Below are 20477 nucleotides of genomic sequence, written 5' to 3'. Positions count from 1 at the left end.
ATAACCCATTATCAAGAAATTCTCAATTGTCGATCACCATCTCTATTATAATTTATTGTTTCGATGATCAACTACAATTGAGATATAGAAAATTGGAAAAAAAATAGGTTGAGATGAAAAGAAAATTGCATTGGGTGAAGAATTGACAAAAATGGTGGCTAACAACAACACTGAATAAATTTATGATAGGAGAAGTAGTAGTTGAGGACGAGGCAGAGAAAATGGACGGTGACAAGTACATGCTATGGAGAAGAAGGTGCGAGGAAGATGCAATACTATACTTTTAATGATAATAGTTTATTAGTCATATTATCTTACAAAATTAATATTACCAATAGATTGGTTCAAGATCTTATGCTATTATTAATATTACAATACTAATGTTTTATAATAAATAAATAAAAAAAAGGTAGATTTTACTCGCAGCGGCTCTGCTCAGTTCAGAACAAAAGTCAAGACCACCCACAGCATAACAGGGGGAGGGGCAGAGAATGTTATAATTGGCTTTTGCGTCATAGGGAAAATTACAAAAATACCTCATGGGTCGCAGGAGAAATTACAAAAATACCTCGTACAACGGTCCACTTCATCAAGTCAGCTCTGATTCAAAATCAAATCTTTACTTGTTTTGATTAACTCATGAGTTGTATATTTATATTATAATTTTTTTATCTCACAGTATATTTGTATAAAAAAATAAATTTAAAAATATAAATACATTATTTATACACATCATTATATATTAATTATTCAGTTATATATCAAATTTTAAAACTCACTTTATCGTCGAAAATTATATTGAAGAATCGAGTCTGTCTTTATAAGTTGAGTTGAACAAGCTCAAGAGACAACCAAATATCATCGAAATTTCTTCACATGAGTATATACATATAGATAGCAATTAAAGAACTAATAATATGTATGATCACACGATGGATGTTCATTTCAACAAGCAAATGGATGGAGGAGGTCGTTGAGCATTAATTAATTAATCCATGGATTAGTACGTAAGCATGGTCGCAAGGGAATATTACGAAAAAATTGCATATTATAATCATGTCAAAGGTATAGATTGTCTCATTTTCAAGCATGCTGTGGATCCCATGCAACGTTACATCTTACCTATATATGCTTTATATATATATATATATATTATATATTAAGATCGATGTTGGGTCCCCTCTCCAATTGCCATTTTTCTGCATCCTAGCTGACGTACAAGTCTTCTAGAGATCTCCCATCGTTCATAACAACAATTGATTATTTGAGGTTAGAATTAACGATTAAATCTAAGCTCTTGAATCCACCAATTTACACTGAAGATGACATTTGACATCAATTAGTGTAGTTTTGTCACTGGCGGGAGTATTTGTAAAAAGGAGATAAGAGTTAGTTTTCACCTTGTAATTATTTACGTTAGTTAAAATGAGTAAGATAATATTATATTAAAATATTTTTTAATTTAAAATATAAAATAATTAAAATTAATTTTTAAAATATTTATTAAATTTTTTAAAATATATTAAAAGATATATATATCATTTTTTTATATGTAAGGTCCAAACTATACTTATCTAGAGAGAAAAAATAAATATAAAATAAATATATTTATAAAATATCATATAAGAAGTCAGGTGACTCATTTTTCATTGATTACTAAATAAATTTAATAAATATATTAAAAATAACAAAAGTCTAAAATATTTTTTATATCTTATCTTTTCTGATTTATATATTAATTAATAAATATTATCTTAATAAAATAAATAAGTGATGAATGTATATTAATTAGTAAGAATTTATTAGTTTATTTATGAATGTTTGATCTTTATATAGACGAAATGCATCCGGATGATTAGCGTTATCTCTAAGATTCTCAAAATCAAAATTGGCAAATATTAAAATTGGACACCCAACTGATATTATCTAGAAATAATTGCAAAAGATTCCACACACACACACACATATCATCCATTGATGCAGGTGTCAGTTTTCTTTATATTCTATGTTTGGCTCCGATTGTTTAGATTTGTATGTATGCCACTTAGTCATTCCCTATTCACACTGCACTATATATTATACATCTTTCTTAATTTCATATCCATAAGTTTTAGTTCCCCAAATAACAAAGTTAATTATATCAATAATCACTTAACTTTATACTCTGTTATTATTTGATCACTGAAATTTAAAATGTTATTCATTAATCACTGATATTTTAAATCTGTTACTAGTTAGTTAAAATATTATCTGTTAGTCACTAATATTTCAAAATTATTTCTTATCTGTCACTTGTGAATTTAAAGTTCAGTGATTAACGAGTAACAGATGAGAGACGATTTTAACATATTAATAACTAACATGTAACATTTTAAACTTAAGTGGTTAAACAGTAATAATTTTGAAATATCAGTGACTAACAGATAATATTTCAAAATTCAGTGACCAAACAGTAACAAAATACAAAATTGAGTGATTATTGGTATAATTAATCCCAAATAACACTTATGTGTTATAATTAAAAGTCTAAAATAATATTTAACTGAGAGGTCAAACTCTTGGAGATCGAGAGTCAAAAGAAAAGTCTCTCAAAAACTGTGAGCTGAGAGAGCAAAGTCTCCTGACGCTGACACTCGACGATATCACAAAAATCGTGAACCAAGAGACCAAGATCTCATGGTAATAGAAATTTTGAGACTCGCAAGTCTCCTAGAAACCTTTACTAGAGGACCATTTTCGTCCCTCCAAAACCATGACCAAGCTCTATCCTAGAGCTTGTTTTGTAAATTTCCCATTAATCTAGGGTTTTATGAACAAAATGTAAACATGATAACTTCGACCATCGAAAATTTCTCAACAAATTCTATTAAAAAAGGATAAATATTATTCATGAAGAATTCTAATCCTAATGTTAAGACTCGGGATATTGTGATAAACATAATCTATAAATATTTTAATTCTAATAGATCTCATAAAACTTCATATTTCTTTATAAATAGATAAGCCCTAATTTTAAAAGATATACGTCTTTATACTAATTTTAATATGCCATTTAAATGTTGAACATCTGGATTAAGTATCGGAGTATTTGAGCTGAGACTGCTTTACACCTTTTAATTGTTCTCTTTCTATAGAGTCAAAACAGCTTGATGATGATGTTTTCAATTAATAAATTTATTGTTATATTCAAACGACAACAAACATAAAACATAAATATGGGCGGAGTTAGGATTTTGATTCAGTAGGAGCGAACTTGTAATACCCCAAGAGCTTAGAGAATGATAGTATATATTGAGAATAAGTAAGGAATGAAACAATACCAGCTGGATACTTTTTGGACTGAATATAGGCAAAGAACTCTGGGGTTAAGCGTGCTTGAGCTATGGCAGCTCAAGGATGGGTGACCTCCTAGAAAGTTCGCGTAAGCCCATCAGGGTAAATTGTTCCGGTCCTTCCTATCACTCGATATGGGATGTTACAGGTGGTATTAGAGCCGACCTTTGGTGAAAACGGTCTGATGAGAGTGGGGAGTGGCGCCAGGACTTGAAGGCCCTGTACAAGGAGCGGCTTCTAGCAGGATTTTAGGATGGCAGCCCCCCAAAAAGAAAAAATCTGGGACCAGTTGTAAGATCACATGACGAGAATGCCATGTGTTCAAGGGGGAAAGAATGTAATACCCTAGGAGCTTAGAGAAGAGTAGTATATATTGAGGATAAGTAAGGAATGAAACAACACCGTCTATATATCTTTTAGGTTGAATGTAGATAAAGAACTCTTGGATTAAGCGTGCTTGAGCTGGGACAGCTCAAGGATGGGTGACCCTCTATGAAGTTCGCGTAAGCCCATTAGGGTAAGTTGTTCCTATCATTCTTATCGCTCGATACAGGATGTTACATAACTTAAATACAAAAAATATAATTTAAAAAATAAGATAATAGTGATAATATTAAAATGAAAAAAATTACAATTGTTCCTTCTGACTTTCCATACTAAAAATTGCAATTGTTCAAGAAATTTACCTTGATTATTTGAATTTTTAGACTCGTCATGATCAGGAAATGCTAGTTTTTGCTGTAGAAGAAGTCGAATACAATCAATTGATGCATTCAGACGAATTTAATAATCACACAGTATTTGTTCTAACTGTCTGAAGAAAACTGTCTCAATATTTTGCTCTTAATTCATTAAGGTTTAACAATTGTTTCGAGTTTAATTACGTACGCAATTAGTATTTTCAACATGAATTGAAGGTCTATCTTCTTTTTTTTTTTAATTACTAAACCCTTCTTTTATAAAAGAATTATCATATTCTTATTCTCTATCATTTGTTTTAAAAAGATAACAGTATAAACAAAATGCGATATCTTTACTTATACTATATTTCAACAAATTACCAAATTCAGTTAACCAAGTTGGAATGAATCGTCTTGATGTCGAGGTTGACACAAATTTCTTTGCAAGTAAACTCTTCTAATTTGATCTCGAAAATTAATATTATAATCTATTATTGTAGTCCTTAACCCGAGATTCATAGGAAGTTGTGTAACATCAATTTTCTCAATACTTGTTTTGTTAATTTGTTCATTTTCTTCAATATAAATTTCCTTCATAGTTGCTTTCTTTGCTTCAGAATTTTTTTTAATACTTAGCTTTATTTGTATCATCATTGTAAAAAAATAAAATTATGAGCAAATTATAAAAAATGCTGTAACGGTTACTATTGAGCTATTATATATACTTACTTTCTTCAATACTTACATTTTTTTTTATTTCTATTAGTAAAATATAATATAATTATTTTTATTTCTAATAATATATTATTGTAAAAAAAAAAAAAATCTAGTCCAGTGGGAACAACTTCCCCCATTGAAGCTCACGTGGCTATGCCCCTGAACATAAATACGCAAATTATTAATAATTTGGGGGTGTGAATTAATAAGAAATGAGACAACGACCATAAGAATACTACATGGAATTGGTCTGTGCAAGTGGAAGCTGCTAAGTCACTCCCCCTATGATACATGAGCCGCATTACCGTTGATTGGGCCGGGTTATAAATTCGGTCAATAAAATGAGTTTTAAAATATTTCTTATTATTATTTTATTTAAAATTTGTCAATAAATATTAGATTGATTGTTTTAAAACTTTTGATAGACATGCATGTAACTATATCATATCATGTTGTACTTAGTTTGAATTAGGAAATGGTCTTTTAAATATTTAAAAGACGCGTCTAGTTACTTTATTATAAATGTTATATCGTATTTGATTTGAATTTAGAAAAATAAAAAATTGATAGTTAATTGACTATCGACCAACACCAATCATTGTTTCCAAGTTCTATTTATGTTAAAATTTAAAAAATAACTGATAATGAGTGAATTTTAGTTTTTTCTTTTTTTTTTTTGAAAAAAAGAAAATTCCAAGATTGCAAGAATAGGGAAAGCAAGGGATAGGGCGAAATGATCATTGTACTTTAAGCCGGAAGAAGTCATTACTATTTTTAAAATGGGGTAAATCACATCAAATATCATTAAATTTTAGTGTATTTTTTTTTTGTCACAAAACTTTAATTCTTTATAATGTGATCATAGAAGTTTAAAATTTTTTATAATGTGGTCATGTATAAAATTTTCTGACCGCTCTATAGTTGGATTGGATGACGTGGCATTAATGTGACAAATAATAAAAATTTATACATTTTTGTCACGAAACTTTAATTCTTTATAATGTGATCACAGAAGTTTAAAATTTTTTATAATGTGGTCATGTATAAGATTTTCTGACCGCTCTATAGTTGGATTGGATGACGTGACGCTAATGTGACAAATAATAAAAATTATTATATAATGACAACCAATTAGAACGTGCCACGTGTCAAATCTATCAAACCATCAACGCCACGAGGCACATTCTGATTGGTTATTATTGTATATTATTTTTATTATTTGCCACATCAGCGTCACGTCATTCAATCCGGCTATAGAGTGGTAGAAAAATCTTATATGTGACCATATTACAAATTTTTTTAAACTTCTGTGATCACATTAAACAGAATTAAAGTTTAGTGATTAAAATGAAAAACACACTCAAGTTTAATAATTTTTGGTGTGATTTACCCCTTTAAAATGTTAAAAATTCTCTTTTGCAAGATAAAGACAAAAGATTTTCGGTTTCATCATCCAACAATTCCTTTCCCTGGCAGGCCGACCGGCCCAATTCATGGCCCAATTTATGAGCCCATGGTTTCACGCGGCGGACGATCCAAATGGATGGGCCGCCCACACGTGCGACATTTCAAAAAACTAGGGTTTCTGGGGCTCGATTAGCCACGTGCCGGATATTATTGGCTGCCCCCTGGGTTTCCTCTCGTCGAAACCCTCCCTCCCGCTTCTTCCAAGCATTCGAAATCGAATCGAATATATACCCATACACACCGCTCGCGTCAAGTGTTTGTAGAGAGCGGAGAGAGAGAGAGAGAGAGAGAGAGAGAGAGAGAAACCCTAGTTTCTCCGGTTCTCTGCAGCGGTTCTTCAGTGAGCAGTCGAGGTCTCTGCTGCGCCTTAGGGTTTCGTGTAAGGTAATATATACTCTTTTACACTGGACATATGCTATGGATGTCTGCGAACAGATCTAATGTCTGTCTCTATTTCTTTAGTTGTTTATAGTGATTTAGGGTTTTTAGCTTTTGTCGAGGACGGGAAATCGTTGGTGATTGATTTTTTGGTCCTTTGGATTGTGTATGTGCTGAGATCGTCGGGTCGTGCTTTTCATCGATTGTCATTTTCGCATCGTCGGTGATTGATTTTTGGTATTTTGTCATCCCCTTTGTGCGATTGCTGCATATCGGTTTGGGCTTTTGTATTCCTGTTGCTGTGAATAATATGGTAGGTTTTTGAATGTGGAAATGATTCCTAAATGTGCGACTCTTGATTTTGTGAGGCTTTATTTCTTTGCTGGCTTGATGTTTTGAAAGTGAAGTTTGGGGCTCTTTCTCTGTGATTTTTTTGCTCTGAATTAGATGGAAAAGAGCCAGGGAAAAGAAGTTATTTTTATACTTCTGAGTGCTACATTTTTGAAGAAATTTCCAGAAGCAATTTTCTGTTGAACAAGCACTGAGAAGGACGTAATGGATGCCCATCTGTTTTTTTTTTTTTGTGTGATGAGGATCACATAATTATAATATCTTTTTTTTTTTTGCACCTCTTTCGTGAAAATATTTCACAGGATCAAAATGGCTGTGGAGATCACCCAAATTCTCTTGTCTGCTCAATCAGCTGATGCAAAGATCCGGACGGAGGCTGAGGTTAACCTCAAACAGTTCCAAGAGCAAAACCTACCATCTTTTCTTCTCTCTTTGTCAGTTGAGCTCTCAAGTACTGACAAACCAATAGAATCCCGTAGATTGGCAGGTATTGTACTTAAAAATTCATTGGATGCTAAAGATGCTGTTAGGAAGGAACATCTTGTTCAACAGTGGGTAGCAATTGACATGTCTGTCAAATCCAAGATCAAAGACATGCTCTTAAGTACTCTTGGATCTTCAGCTCCTGAGGCAAGGCACACTTCAGCCCAAGTAATTGCTAAAGTTGCTTTTATTGAAATTCCTCGAAAGGAGTGGCCTGAGCTCATTGGATTATTGCTCCTCAATATGACCCAACAAGAAAGGCCTCCTCCATTAAAACAAGCAACCTTGGAAACACTTGGATATGTTTGTGAGGAGATATCACACCAGGATCTTGTGCAAGATGAAGTCAATTCTGTCCTCACTGCTGTAGTTCAAGGCATGAGTGTTGTTGAGTATGGCCCTGAAGTCCGCCTAGCAGCAACTAAGGCCCTATATAATGCTCTTAATTTTGCACAGACCAACTTTGAGAATGAGATGGAGCGGAATTACATTATGAAGGTTGTTTGTGAGACAGCCGTGGCCAAAGAGTCTGAGATCAGGCAAGCTGCTTTCGAATGCCTTGTTTCAATAGCATCAATGTACTATGATGTGCTTGAACCATACATGCAGACCATCTTTGTGCTTACCTCAAATGCAGTCAAAGGCGATGAGGAAGCTGTTGCCCTTCAAGCAATTGAATTTTGGAGCTCCATTTGTGACGAAGAGATAGAACTTCAAGAGTATGAGGTTGCTGAACGGGGGGATTCTGTCCCTCCGCATTCCTGCTTCATTGAGAAGTCTCTCCCTTCTTTAGTTCCTATGTTGTTGGAGACTTTATTGAAACAGGAGGAGGATCAAGACCAAGATGATACTACTTGGAATATATCCATGGCTGGTGGGACATGTCTAGGTCTTGTTGCTAGGACTGTTGGAGATTCTATTGTTCCCCTTGTAATGCCATTTGTGGAGGCTAATATATTGAAGACAGACTGGCGATCTCGTGAGGCAGCTACTTATGCATTTGGCTCGATCCTTGAAGGACCAAGTGTTGAGAAGCTTGCCCCAATGGTCAATGCAGGCTTGGAGTTTCTTCTTAATGCGATGAAGGATGATAACAGCCATGTTAAGGACACAACTGCTTGGACACTTAGCCGTATTTTTGAGTTGTTGCACACTCCATCTGCTGGATTCTCTGTGATTTCTCCAGCAAACCTCCAGCATGTAGTGGGGGTTTTGTTGGAGAGTATTAATGATGCTCCCCATGTATCTGAGAAGGTTTGTGGTGCCATCTACTACCTTGCGCAGGGTTATGAAGATGCTGGCACTAGCTCTTCCTTTCTCACTCCGTATATTCCAGATGTTGTAAAATGTCTTCTTGCAACTGCTGACCGGACAGATGGTAGCGACTCTAAGCTCAGGTCCTCTGCATATGAGACACTGAATGAGGTAGTTAGGTGTTCAAATCTGGAAGAAGCATCTAGCATTGTAGCACAGCTACTCCCTGTCATCATGACTAAATTGGGGCAAACAGTTGAATTTCAAATTGTGTCCTCGGATGATAGGGAAAAGCAAGGGGATTTGCAAGCTCTTCTTTGTGGTGTTCTTCAGGTTATTATCCAGAAACTTAGCAGTGCTGATGAGACCAAGGCTGTAATATTGCAGGCAGCCGATCAGATTATGATATTGTTCCTCAAGGTGTTTGCTTGTCGTAGTTCTACTGTGCATGAGGAAGCAATGCTCGCCATTGGTGCACTGGCTTATGCTACTGGACCAGAGTTTGGGAAATATATGCCAGAGTTCTATAAATATCTGGAGATGGGCTTACAAAATTTTGAGGAATATCAAGTTTGTGCTATCTCAGGTTGGGGTGGTTGGTGATATTTGTCGAGCTTTGGATGATAAGATCTTGCCTTACTGTGATGGAATCATGACACACCTTCTGAAGGATCTATCAAGTGGTGAGCTGCACCGATCTGTCAAGCCTCCCATATTCTCCTGTTTTGGTGATGTTGCTCTGGCAATTGGAGAACACTTCGAGAAGTATCTTCCTTATGCAATACCAATGATGCAGGGAGCTGCTGAGATCTGTGCCCGAATGGACAATAATGATGAGGAGATGGTAGAATATGGCAACCAGCTTAGACGCAGCATCTTGGAAGCCTATTCTGGAATTCTCCAGGGATTCAAGAATTCCAAGCCTGACCTAATGTTGCCCCATGCTGCACATCTCATGCAGTTTGTAGAATTAGTTTGCAGAGACAGACAAAGGTATAGCTGATTGCTTATGCTTTCTTCTCTCTGATTTGCAGTTCTTCTGAAATTGTTGCTCCAGCATGTGTACAATATTATATTTTTTGAACTGCTGTATCCTGGTTGTTTGTAGGGATGAGGCTGTGACAAAAGCTGCTGTTGCAGTCTTGGGCGATCTTTCTGATGCACTCGGTTCGAACGTGAAGACACTATTAAAGGATCACTCATTCTGCACTGAATTTTTAGGTGAGTGTCTTGAATCTGATGATGAACAGCTCAAGGAGACCGCAACATGGACCCAAGGGATGATTGGACGTGTTTTTTCTGTCGCTGGGTAACATAAAATGTTAGCTTCCCACCCCCCATTCTTTGTTCATGCAACTAGCCTCTTTTTCTCTGTTGAAGTTGGGTGTCGGGGTACTGAAAAATCAGCTGGGTTCATCTTCTTGGGTCTTTATGATGCGGACGTTCTGAACTGGTGAAATGTTTTACCATCCGCCATGTATGGGAGTTGGAAAGGTTTTCCCTTCAGATAGTTTAGCAATGAGGTTACCTGTGGAGGTGGCCTGATATTCTTGTAAACTCTATTTAGTTCTTTATGGGTCTAGTTGATGGTTCTTTATCACAAGCTTTTGTCCTCAACCTCTTCTTTCACATGCCTTTTTCTACCAGGTGCAGCTCCCGGGGCTGTAGAAAGAACTATATAAATGATTCAAATGTTTTGTTCCTCTGCTTACCAAAAGCAAGAAAGAAAATTTGCCTTGTGGTTCTTGCTGTTTGGTTCCTGTTTATGGTATGATATTCTCTTGTTGCATGGAAAGATACTAAAGATCATGCTATATTTTGGTTTCAAGGTCATGAAGCTGGTACAGCACATATATTGGCTTCATCTGGCTAAAACTTGGATATTAAAAGAAAGAGTCATGCTACAGTGCCGAAAAAGGTTGACGCACAGATTTATCAAAAAATTGTCGGGCGAACTTCATCACAGATGAAATCCGCCCACATTCTGTGGGCGATGAAATTTGCCCAGCACGGGTAGATTTCATCTGTGATGAAATCTGTTGGGCGGACTTCAACCGCCCAATTCATTTTGGCGGATTTCATCATAGATGAAATTCGCCCTAAACGTGCGTGCGGTGTTTTCGAGGTAAAGATATTTTTTATATTTGATATTTTTATTCATCTTATAAGTCAACTAATTCAGGTAAAATAGAATAATTCTAAAAGAAATGCCAACTAAACACAAATAACTTTATTTTTTCAGGCACGTGATTTGAAAGTGATTGCCTATGTTTAGTGTATATTTACAAGGAACCTATAATATCTTCAAATATAGAAACAAGTGCCGAAACCCACATCATTATTAGTATTCCTTAGCCAACCTAATAATTACAACCTGAAAGTCCATCATGAAGCAGTGATCATCGCACAATGCTTCCAAATTGATGACTAGAGATGCAATGATGAATTTTGGAGAGATTTTCGAAAGATAGTTGTAACTTTTAGTGAAGCCTTGTGTTTCACTTGTTTTAAATTTTATTTAAATGGTTATGATCTCTGTTGAAGGAGTGTATCTTTGTTAAATGATTATAATATAAAAAAATTAATTATAATTTTTTGTGAAGAATTATAATACATATGAATGATTGTATATTTGGTGAATGGTTATAATATTATCTATAAATAGATTAGAGTGTTGTTGGATTAAAACACTTGAGAATTCATATGGTTTCTCTCTCTTTGTTCTTCTTCTATATTTTTACATAAAATTTAATAATTTTTGTGCATACAAAAATTAATTCTTTATATTCTTTTACTACAGAATTAAAATACAAATTTTTTTGTGTTTGTTATTAATTTCGTGTGTTCTGATTTATTGTCAAAAATTGCACATTTGTTAACAAATATTATTTTTGATTCTATTGTATCTTGGAGGCTTGTTTGGATCTCTTGTGCATTGTGTTTTGTGACAAACAAAATCTTAAGGAAAACGAGTTTTCATGACTTAGAATTTTCGAGTTATTGCAACATATTTATCATTATACTACTACAATTTTTCTACAGGGACAATCCATGTTTTATGTTCACCTCTTTTTACTACTTCCCGTTGGTTCTTTCCCTTTATTTCAATCAAGAAACTCTTTTTAATGGATTTTTCTCTTGTTATGTCGAGATGAGCTCAAGTTCAAGAAAGAAGGCCCACATCCATTGAGAGACCTAGGATCATGGTTCCATTGAGTGACTTGGAGAGAGACCATCAAGTGATTGATTGAGAAGTTAATCGAGTGACTAAGAGGTTAGTAGAGTAAGCAAGAGATTAGTCGAGTGATTGACAGAGAGACTAAGAGATTGATTCTCATATCGAGATATCCAAGTGATGTCTCCTACAAGCCTTTCTTGATGTCATCAAGGAACCTTTTCAAAAAAAAATCACAAGTCACTCTCTCACAAGAAGATTTATATTTAGGAGATTCTTGTGTGCACTTAGACTTAGAATTATGTTTCCAAATCATGCAAGAAACCTTTCTAAGAGACCATAGATCTTGAGAGATCTGAAATTCATTTATTACTCACATGAGATCGTAAAGAGCAAGTTAAACTTACCTTTGATGTGCTTGCCTACAAATCTAAAAGGGTGTCTGATATGCCCGTCAAAGAATGAGGCCTTTTTGGTATCTTCCTCCCCATAAATATGAGAACTCTTATTCGATATGCCCTTCAAAGAATGAGGCCTTTTTGGTATCTTCCTCCCCATAAATATGAGAACTCTTATTCGATTTGGTTGATGAACACTCCAAATTCTATACTTATTATAGCTTTGTTTGCTTTGCATTCTACACTTTTATTTAGAGAATAACTTAAGTATTGGAGGGGTTGCATGGAGATCACTCGTGCCCCTAACTGATTTTATCTTTACAAGTCATACGTAGATTTTGATCGAAATACTCTTTCGCTACAAAAAAAATATTATTATATTTAAACAACAAAATATTAACTCTTTGTTGTTCTCACCTTCAACCATATCTAGATTCTAAAATTTATTTCTCTCACCATTCTTTTGATTTCAAGCATTCATTAAAAAAAAAAAAAAAAGAGTGGCTCTGCTGTCATAGAATTCAGATATATATATATATATATATGAACTAATAATTTATTGACTTTAAAATATTATTCTCGCTATATAAGATTTCTAAATAATACAACTTCAACAATGCCAAAGTTATAGGAATATGGTTAGTTTAATGAAAGAGTTAATTTTCTTACTGTTGAATATCATTGGTTAAATTGGTGATTACTGGGTACGTCTTAAGTCATTAGTTCTTGAAAGTAGATAAATCAGTTGGTAAAAACTAAAAAGAAGTCGATAAATCAAATGATGAGTACCATGTCTAAAAAATTCCTGGAACGCTGTAGATATATAAGGCGATGTGTCCACCAAATCAATAAAAAAACAAGCCAAAAGATTCAGATTACAAGATCTAAAAGCCTAGTGTTTAACAACATTTTTGGGCAGTATTCTAACCACAAGCCATCTGTCCTGGAACCAAGATTTTTGTAGCTTCTTAAAGTGGAAACTGATCAATGACAATCCCATGCATGTAACCTCATGATTTTTATATACAGACGTGTACACCAGCTTCTAAATTTGTTTGTTGTCTTGGGTGACAAGATTTTGATTCTCAGGCTCATCCACCATGCCATGTTAAGACTCCTTTTGGAAGTTTCTGTTTGTTCTGTTAACTGATGTCATTGTTCTTTCTTCATTTGGAGGCAGCAAAGAATTAACTTGCACTACAAAATGTTACTGCCTTGACATTACTTGAAACTCTTTTTAAGTTGGGCATCAGTTTGTCAGAAATTATAACATAAAAGCACCTACAACCTAAAACTTTTTAAGTTTGGTGTACTGTCTTCAACCTCAATCCTGCCATATAACCTACGTCTAAGATGTGTTTAATTGGGGGTGTAAAGTGGACAGAATTCCAATTTTATGGAATTCAAATTCTCACCACATCCCTAAGAATTCTAATTCCTTGATTTCAAAGAAAATCTTCACTTTTTGAACTAAGATGGAATTCAAATTCTATGAAAAAAAAAATTATTTGATGAAATTTTCTGAAATTTAAATTAAAAATAAATTTCACTCCCATTTTTCACCTCTATCAAATGCACCCTTACTGTTTTTACTATTCCATTCCATCTACTTCTTTCATAAGAGCCTTTATTAATGTGTTTTTTTTTTTCACTGTGACGAAACCATTTTAACCATATCTTTAACATTTTATCTTTACCCTGTTCACCATAAAAATGGCTGCTGCAGAGCCAGGAAGTCTTGGAGATCTAGGTCATAATATTGCTACTATCTGGTATCTGCTGAAAGTGACAAGGAATTGTAAATTACAAGCTTCACAGCGAGACATGCAGAGTTCTGGGCTTGCAGGAGATTCATTTTTATAGTTTGTTTTTGTTTGTTAGCAGTTTGGAATTGCTGAAAACAAATGTTATTTTTCTCCGCGCTAAACCAATCAGTAAACTTGCCTATGGATTGAGATTAAGGCTGTAATACCCAAAAGCTGCCTCCTAAATCAGGCCTAAAGCATAAAAAAATCAACATAAATCAGAACTTGGTGATAATACAAATCATCTATATAATCTAGATTTGGATTACCTACCATCATCTGAGATGTCAGATGGCATGGACCGAGGAGCAAAGCAAGACCCATGGTCAATGAAACAGTTTCTGTTTGCAGTCAAGGTATTATTGACAATAACAATGGCAGTCCTTTTACGGCACACTGCTGTTTGCTCTTGGATTTTAGTTCCCTGAGAGGCTAAGACTACTCAATGATGGAGGAATCCATGAAATACACAAACTGTTGAAAGTCCTAGTTAGTTTAGATGGATGCTGTAAGCATATTCCAAAGATAATGAATTAATACTGAATTGTTAACCATCTCGTCTTGTCTCAAAGCTTAAATCGATAGATAAAGGACTAAATTTATCTTTTATATTATATTTTGACTCTAACCATATAACTATATCAGTTTAATCATATAACATAAAAAGTATTGTAGTAACCTATATCAGGAAGTTCATTCTCAAAGAAAGAACAGTGAAGATCAGAAAACTATTTAATGGATAATTAGGCACAGTGAATGAGTACAGCTAACTAGTAAATGTGCTGAATAAGATAAAGAAAATGGTAAACCTGTGGTTTAATCCAAGTATATGGACTCCAAGGTTAATGATGCCTAGAAGAACACGCCATGGATTAAGCATGATCCGGGTGTTTAAAATTACTTATTGGCTTCAAATTGGAAGATCCAGTGACATGGCAGAGCACGGTCCTGCCACTGCGATATGATCATCTTAATCTATCACAAAATCCTATCACTTCAATGTGATTATATTTAATCAAACACATTAAGATTATAACTCAATTCTTGACCTTTGTTCTTATCGAAAAAGCAAAAGATCTCAGCACAGTGTCCTGCAAACCATGCAAGAACCAAAAGTGGCCGGCAAGGGGGAAGGAGGCGGTCGGATGATCTGCCGCAGGAGGAAGACGAACCGCGGTCGGAGATGGTGATGCTCGCGGCAGTGGCGGTCGGACCGGAGGGCGATCAACGCCTACAATGGCTAGGCAGTTTGAAATCCTAGCCAAGATGATGATGAACAGTTGCAAATCCAAGATCTAATTGCTCTGATACCATGTGAATAATCTAAACCAAAATGATTCCAATGTGTAAATCAAACAACGGGAAGAAGAAGAAGAAATAGGAAGAAGAACAAGGCTGCTAGTGAGCCACCAAAAATTAGGATTTAGTAATAGAACAAGAGAATGAGAAATTCTATATGCAACCAACATTTTTACTCTTTACACCTACATTTTGAAAAAAAAATCATTTTTACCCTTGCTCGTAGCTATCGACCATTGCACCTTGCTTATCATTGCTGGCGGCCATGATGAACACAGTCGCCATCAGCTCCCATCTCTCACCCACTCTCTCTCTTTCTTTCCCGTTCGACGTCGTTCCCACCGAACCCACTTCCTTCATCTCTATCTCTTTTTTCTGTTGGCGTTCCTCGTGGCTGTTATCATCGCACTTGAACCTCAGGGTTTGAGGAGTCTGAATGCCCTCGAACCCTAGGGTTTGGGTGCGATGATGGCGGCTGCGAGGAATGTCGGCGAGAGAGAGAGGAGGAGGAGGGAAGTGGGTTCGACGGGAGAGACGCCAGAGAGAAAGAGAGAGAGAGAAGGAAAGTGGATTCGGTGGGAGCGATGCCGACGAAAGAGAAAGAGTGGGTGCCATGATAGGTGGGAAATGGGAGCTGATGAAAGCCATCAATGGGAGCTTGGGCTGCCAATGATGATGAGTGATGATGGTAGGCAATGAGCGAAGCAAGGGGGGATGATGAGTGATGATGGTAGGCAATGAGCGAAGCAAGGGGGGATGACTGTGTATAAGGATATTTTTGAAAAATAATTATAAAATTATAAAAAGTGACTGTGAAGAGTAAATCAGTTGATTGAAAATAGAATTTCCCCAAGAGAATATATATACAACAATAATCAAATGAGCAAAAGACTAAACTACCCTTGTTATGAAATACTAATTATGCTAACAGTAATGAAAGACCATTATCTGTTCAACTCAACTCAATCATCCTTTTACAAACAATGTTAAACACAGAACAAATGATTTACACACTATAAGCAAACGAATTGAATATCTCTTGTTTGTGCTGGTAAGGTCAATACAATAGAGATTATGGTTGTTTCTCTTGCTTATTTCATATCTTCTTTCCTCTATTAACTTCTCCAACAAGAAACTTTCAGCAGTGGGGTTCCGCTCCATGCCAAAACCATTGTACTTTTACTCTCACTTTCAATGCTCACTGTGTATGGACTCTCCCCTTCTCTGACCATTTCCTTGGCTTCCATTATGCTCTCTTTGCTCAGGTGACAACCCTTCAACCCAAAGCCTACTTGAAGATAACTATAGTCCATCTCCTTCCATTTACTTCCAAGGGAAGCTATCAAAGGTGCTGCAAAGAGACATTCCAAGGCAGTTCTTGCTTCTCTAAGATGAACAGGGAAAGCCCATTCTATAGATTCCAATAAAGCTTTGGAATGTACCAAATGCCCATCCAGAAATGAACTAAAACTAGGTGAAATTTCGGGATTCACCTCAGCATCTCCATCGCCAAAAATCACGACACCTGTGTTGTTACATGCTAGCAATTCTTTAGCCACTCTTAGAAATTCTGATATGCTATGCCTACTTCTCATCCGACCCATATGGGGAAGGCCTGTCATGCAATTGAAGGCGAACCATTCTCTTCTCCCTCCCTGGTTCTTCGGATTCTTTATTTCATTCACCACTTCATGCAGTTCCATTGAATCCACGGTCAACTTTAGACCAAAATACCGGGCATGATCACACAGCCATCTCTTTGTCTCCTGAAACCTCCACTGAGAGTGGTCACAATCAGCATCGCGTTGGATCCATTTTATCGATGTCAGCTTGATCTCCCTCTGTCTGAATCCAATGGCTTCAAACAGTGAAGGCCATTGAATCCCCTCTGCTGTGTCGAAATCAATGATATGTATGATCTCTGCACCATGAGGCATGGCTTTGAGGATAGCCCAGTTGGCTGCAGAGTGAGCCAACTTCCCATAAGGTAATATTTGGTAGATTGCCTTGAAAGCTGCGAGGAAGTTTTTGCCCGACTCTTGTTTGAGGTGGTCAGCTCGTTTGTCCAATGGCTGCTGGAATAAATAATACAGAAGGCGCTCCGTGACTCCACCAACTGGACTGACTTTCTCCCTGATGCGTTTCTCAATCACTTCAGCAAGCCCTTCCTGTTCATTATCCATGGCTTCTCCATAGGCCTTGATGAGATGAACATCACCAACTTGATCATCGAGTTCCATGTCCTCATTAGGCAAAGTCAGCATTGTATGGATCTCTGTATTGTCCATTGATATGTCAATTGATTTCATCAGTGAGCTGAGACTCCATACATCTTCTTCATAACCGGAGAACTGTTCAGAAGCGGCTTCATTGTTAATCTGCTCCAGAGATTTCCACATGTTTTCCATATCGAAATCCTCTAGAGGCATAAAAAAAACGTTTCCTGGCAATGTGATATCCGGTTCTTCAACGAGAATTGGAAGATCCATAAACTCATCAGGAAAAATGGCTGGAAATCTCAAGAACTCAGAGCAGTCAGAGGACTCCCCCGTTGTGGTGAAAGGAGGAGAGAAGTTTTGGCAATCTATATAACCATCCATAACCAATTCATTGTCTCCAAATACATTGAAGGATGAATTTCTGCTGAAAAGGGGTGGCCATGAACATTGAAGAATCTGAGATTGCATTATGATTACAACAAGGATGAAGAGGCCTTAGAAAACTTTTGACTGCTGGCAATGAGGCTGGTTAGAGTAAGGCTTCAAAAGTTTTATGTTGACTTGCCATAACAAGGACTAAAGTATTTTATAGGAATGGAGGACCGTGTGCAGACTCAGGGTGAGACAAGATAATTGTTTTTCCAGCGCATTTCCTACTTGATTTACCTTCTTAATTGGCTGCTTCTTACGATGATATAATGTATCTTTCCCCGCCTTGTTTCTAAATTTTATCTCGTGGCGGAGGAGACAAACATCCCATGAAGAATTATCGGCCTCCCGAATAAACATTTTGTGAAAACAACCACACAGAGGTATATATCACCCATCTGGTTCTCTTTTTGTTTATCTTATATCTTCATTGCCTTTTCCTTTTCCTCAGTATTACATCAAACTTTTCTATTGTTTCTTTACTCCTTTTTCTTCTTATACCAAACATTAAGCATAGGAAATTCTTATGATTTAATAATCAATGCAAGACGATATAACTATTGAAGGAGCAATACGGATGTGATAATTATGACTCAAAATCCTTGTTTATTTGTGATTGAGTTTTCTAGTTTGACTGTGACTATGACTTTAAATTTGACTATAATTATGATATTGTCAAATTCGATTTTATGTAAAATTTATCTCATCTGGAGGAATATTCTCATGCATCGTTTTCTGATCAGGATATGATTTCCTACGTTCATCCATAGATGATTTTAGGTCTATAAATAGGTGTCCAGCTCACATGAAATCAGACATAGAGAGACATAAAGTGTGTGTGTAGTTATATCATTTTTATATTACTAATATTTGGTTAGTGATATTTTGTTCTTTCTGACTGTGGTTTTTCCCAATTTGGGTTTTTCATGTTAAATTTTGTGTTCGTGTGTGGTTGATTGATTTGATTGTGATTGGTTGTCAATCCAATTTCATAACAAATTGGTAGCCGAGAGGATGAACAAAACCTTGATGAAAATTGTATGGTATATGCTGTCTAATTCCAATTTATCTAAGTCTTTTTAGGCCGAGGCTGCTTATATGGCATGCTTTTTGGTTAATTGGTCTCCGTTGTTTACTATTGATAAGAAAACTCCAAAAGAATTATAAGCAGATACTCCTGCAAATTATTCTGATTTGAAAATTTTTGGATGTCCTGCATTTGTTCATGTTGATAATGAAAAATTAGAACTAAGGTCTAAACGGTGTCTCTTTCTTGTTTATAAGCCTGGTGTTAAGAGTTATAAGTTATGAGATCTAGAAGTGTCTAAAGTTGTGATTAATAGAGATGTTATTTTTGATAAAATTGATATGCTTCGTGGTTCATCTGCAAAAAAGAAACTAACCCTATAAGTCACCAGAGTTTTAATATTCAGGTGGAACTTGAAATCGACAATAGTCAGACATATGAGCCATTGTCGTCATCATCTCAGATTAAATCAAGCCCCAAATCAAGTCCAGAAGTAAATGCCGGTCCATCAGATTATTATATTGCTACGGATAGACCTAGAAGAATTATCAAACCTCCTCAAAGATATGTCGAACCTGATCTCGTTGCATATGCTTTGAATGTAGCCGAACATATTAACTGTAGTGAAGAGATTTTCACTTATTCTAAAGTAGTTAGTTATGCTGAATCTGGGAGATGGATTACTGCAATGCATGAAGAGATGGAATCCTTACACAAAAACGGTACTTAGGAGTTGACGAAACTACCCAATGATAAGAAAACAGTTAAGTGCAAATGGATATTCAAGAGGAAAAAAGGTACACCAGGAATTGAAAAAGCGAGATACAAAGCCAGACTTGTAGCGAAATGATATAGTCAAGTTCCAGGTGTGGACTTCATAAACGTATTTTTCTCAGTTGTGAAACACAGTTCCATCCGGGCACTATTTAGTATTGTGGCAATTCAAGATCTTGAATTGGAATAGTTGGATGTTAAGACAAAGCTCTTATATGGGGAACTTGATGAGGATATCTATATGCAACAACTAGAAGGTTTTAAAGTTCCAGACAAAGAAGATTATGTGTGCTTGTTGAAAAAGTCTCTATATGGCCTGAAACAGTCTTATCGGCAATGGTATAAAAAATTTGATTCATTTATGATTAAACATAATTTTAATAGATACAGTTATGACAATTGTGTCTATTTTAAAAAGAACAAAAATGGATCTTTTATATATTTGCTTCTATATGTCGATGATATGCTAGTAGCATGGAAAAATAAGGATGAGATAAAGAGATTGAAAGCTGAGCTCAACAAATAATTTGAGATGAAAGATTTGGGCGTAACAAAGAAGATATGAAATACAAATTTCAAGAGACAGGAAGACAGGTAAATTGTATCTAAGTTAAAAGGGATACGTTAAGAAAATCTTGATTAAATTCAATATACAGAAGGCTAAACTTGTGAATATTCTGCACATTTT

General features: G+C 35.5%; 2 protein-coding genes across 2 annotated transcripts; one reads left to right on the top strand and one right to left on the bottom strand.

Annotated features, from left to right (window-relative positions):
- The first annotated feature begins 6423 nt into the window (after window positions 1–6423).
- On the top strand, window positions 6424–10393 carry LOC127790597 (importin subunit beta-1). Its single transcript, XM_052320167.1, is given in 4 exon segments — window positions 6424–6581; window positions 7229–9248; window positions 9250–9656; window positions 9772–10393. Coding segments are annotated over 3 exon segments (2625 nt in total). The 5' UTR covers window positions 6424–6581; window positions 7229–7235; the 3' UTR covers window positions 9977–10393.
- A 6062-nt stretch (window positions 10394–16455) lies between these two features.
- LOC127790079 (protein NODULATION SIGNALING PATHWAY 2-like) lies at window positions 16456–18027 on the bottom strand. The gene has a single exon (XM_052319355.1). The coding sequence runs from the start codon at window positions 18025–18027 to the stop codon at window positions 16456–16458; it is 1572 nt and encodes a 523-aa protein (XP_052175315.1).
- Window positions 18028–20477: the final 2450 nt, after the last annotated feature.

The sequence above is a fragment of the Diospyros lotus genome, chromosome 14 (genome assembly GCF_014633365.1).
Source record: "Diospyros lotus cultivar Yz01 chromosome 14, ASM1463336v1, whole genome shotgun sequence".
Lineage (NCBI taxonomy): Eukaryota > Viridiplantae > Streptophyta > Magnoliopsida > Ericales > Ebenaceae > Diospyros > Diospyros lotus.
Note: the sequence above shows the minus strand (reverse complement) of the source record. Positions and strands in the feature narration are given on the sequence as shown.

Bases quoted from the DNA above. Each gene is read 5' to 3' on its own strand.
- LOC127790079 (XM_052319355.1), bottom strand. From the start codon at position 18,027: ATGCAATCTCAGATTCTTCAATGTTCATGGCCACCCCTTTTCAGCAGA.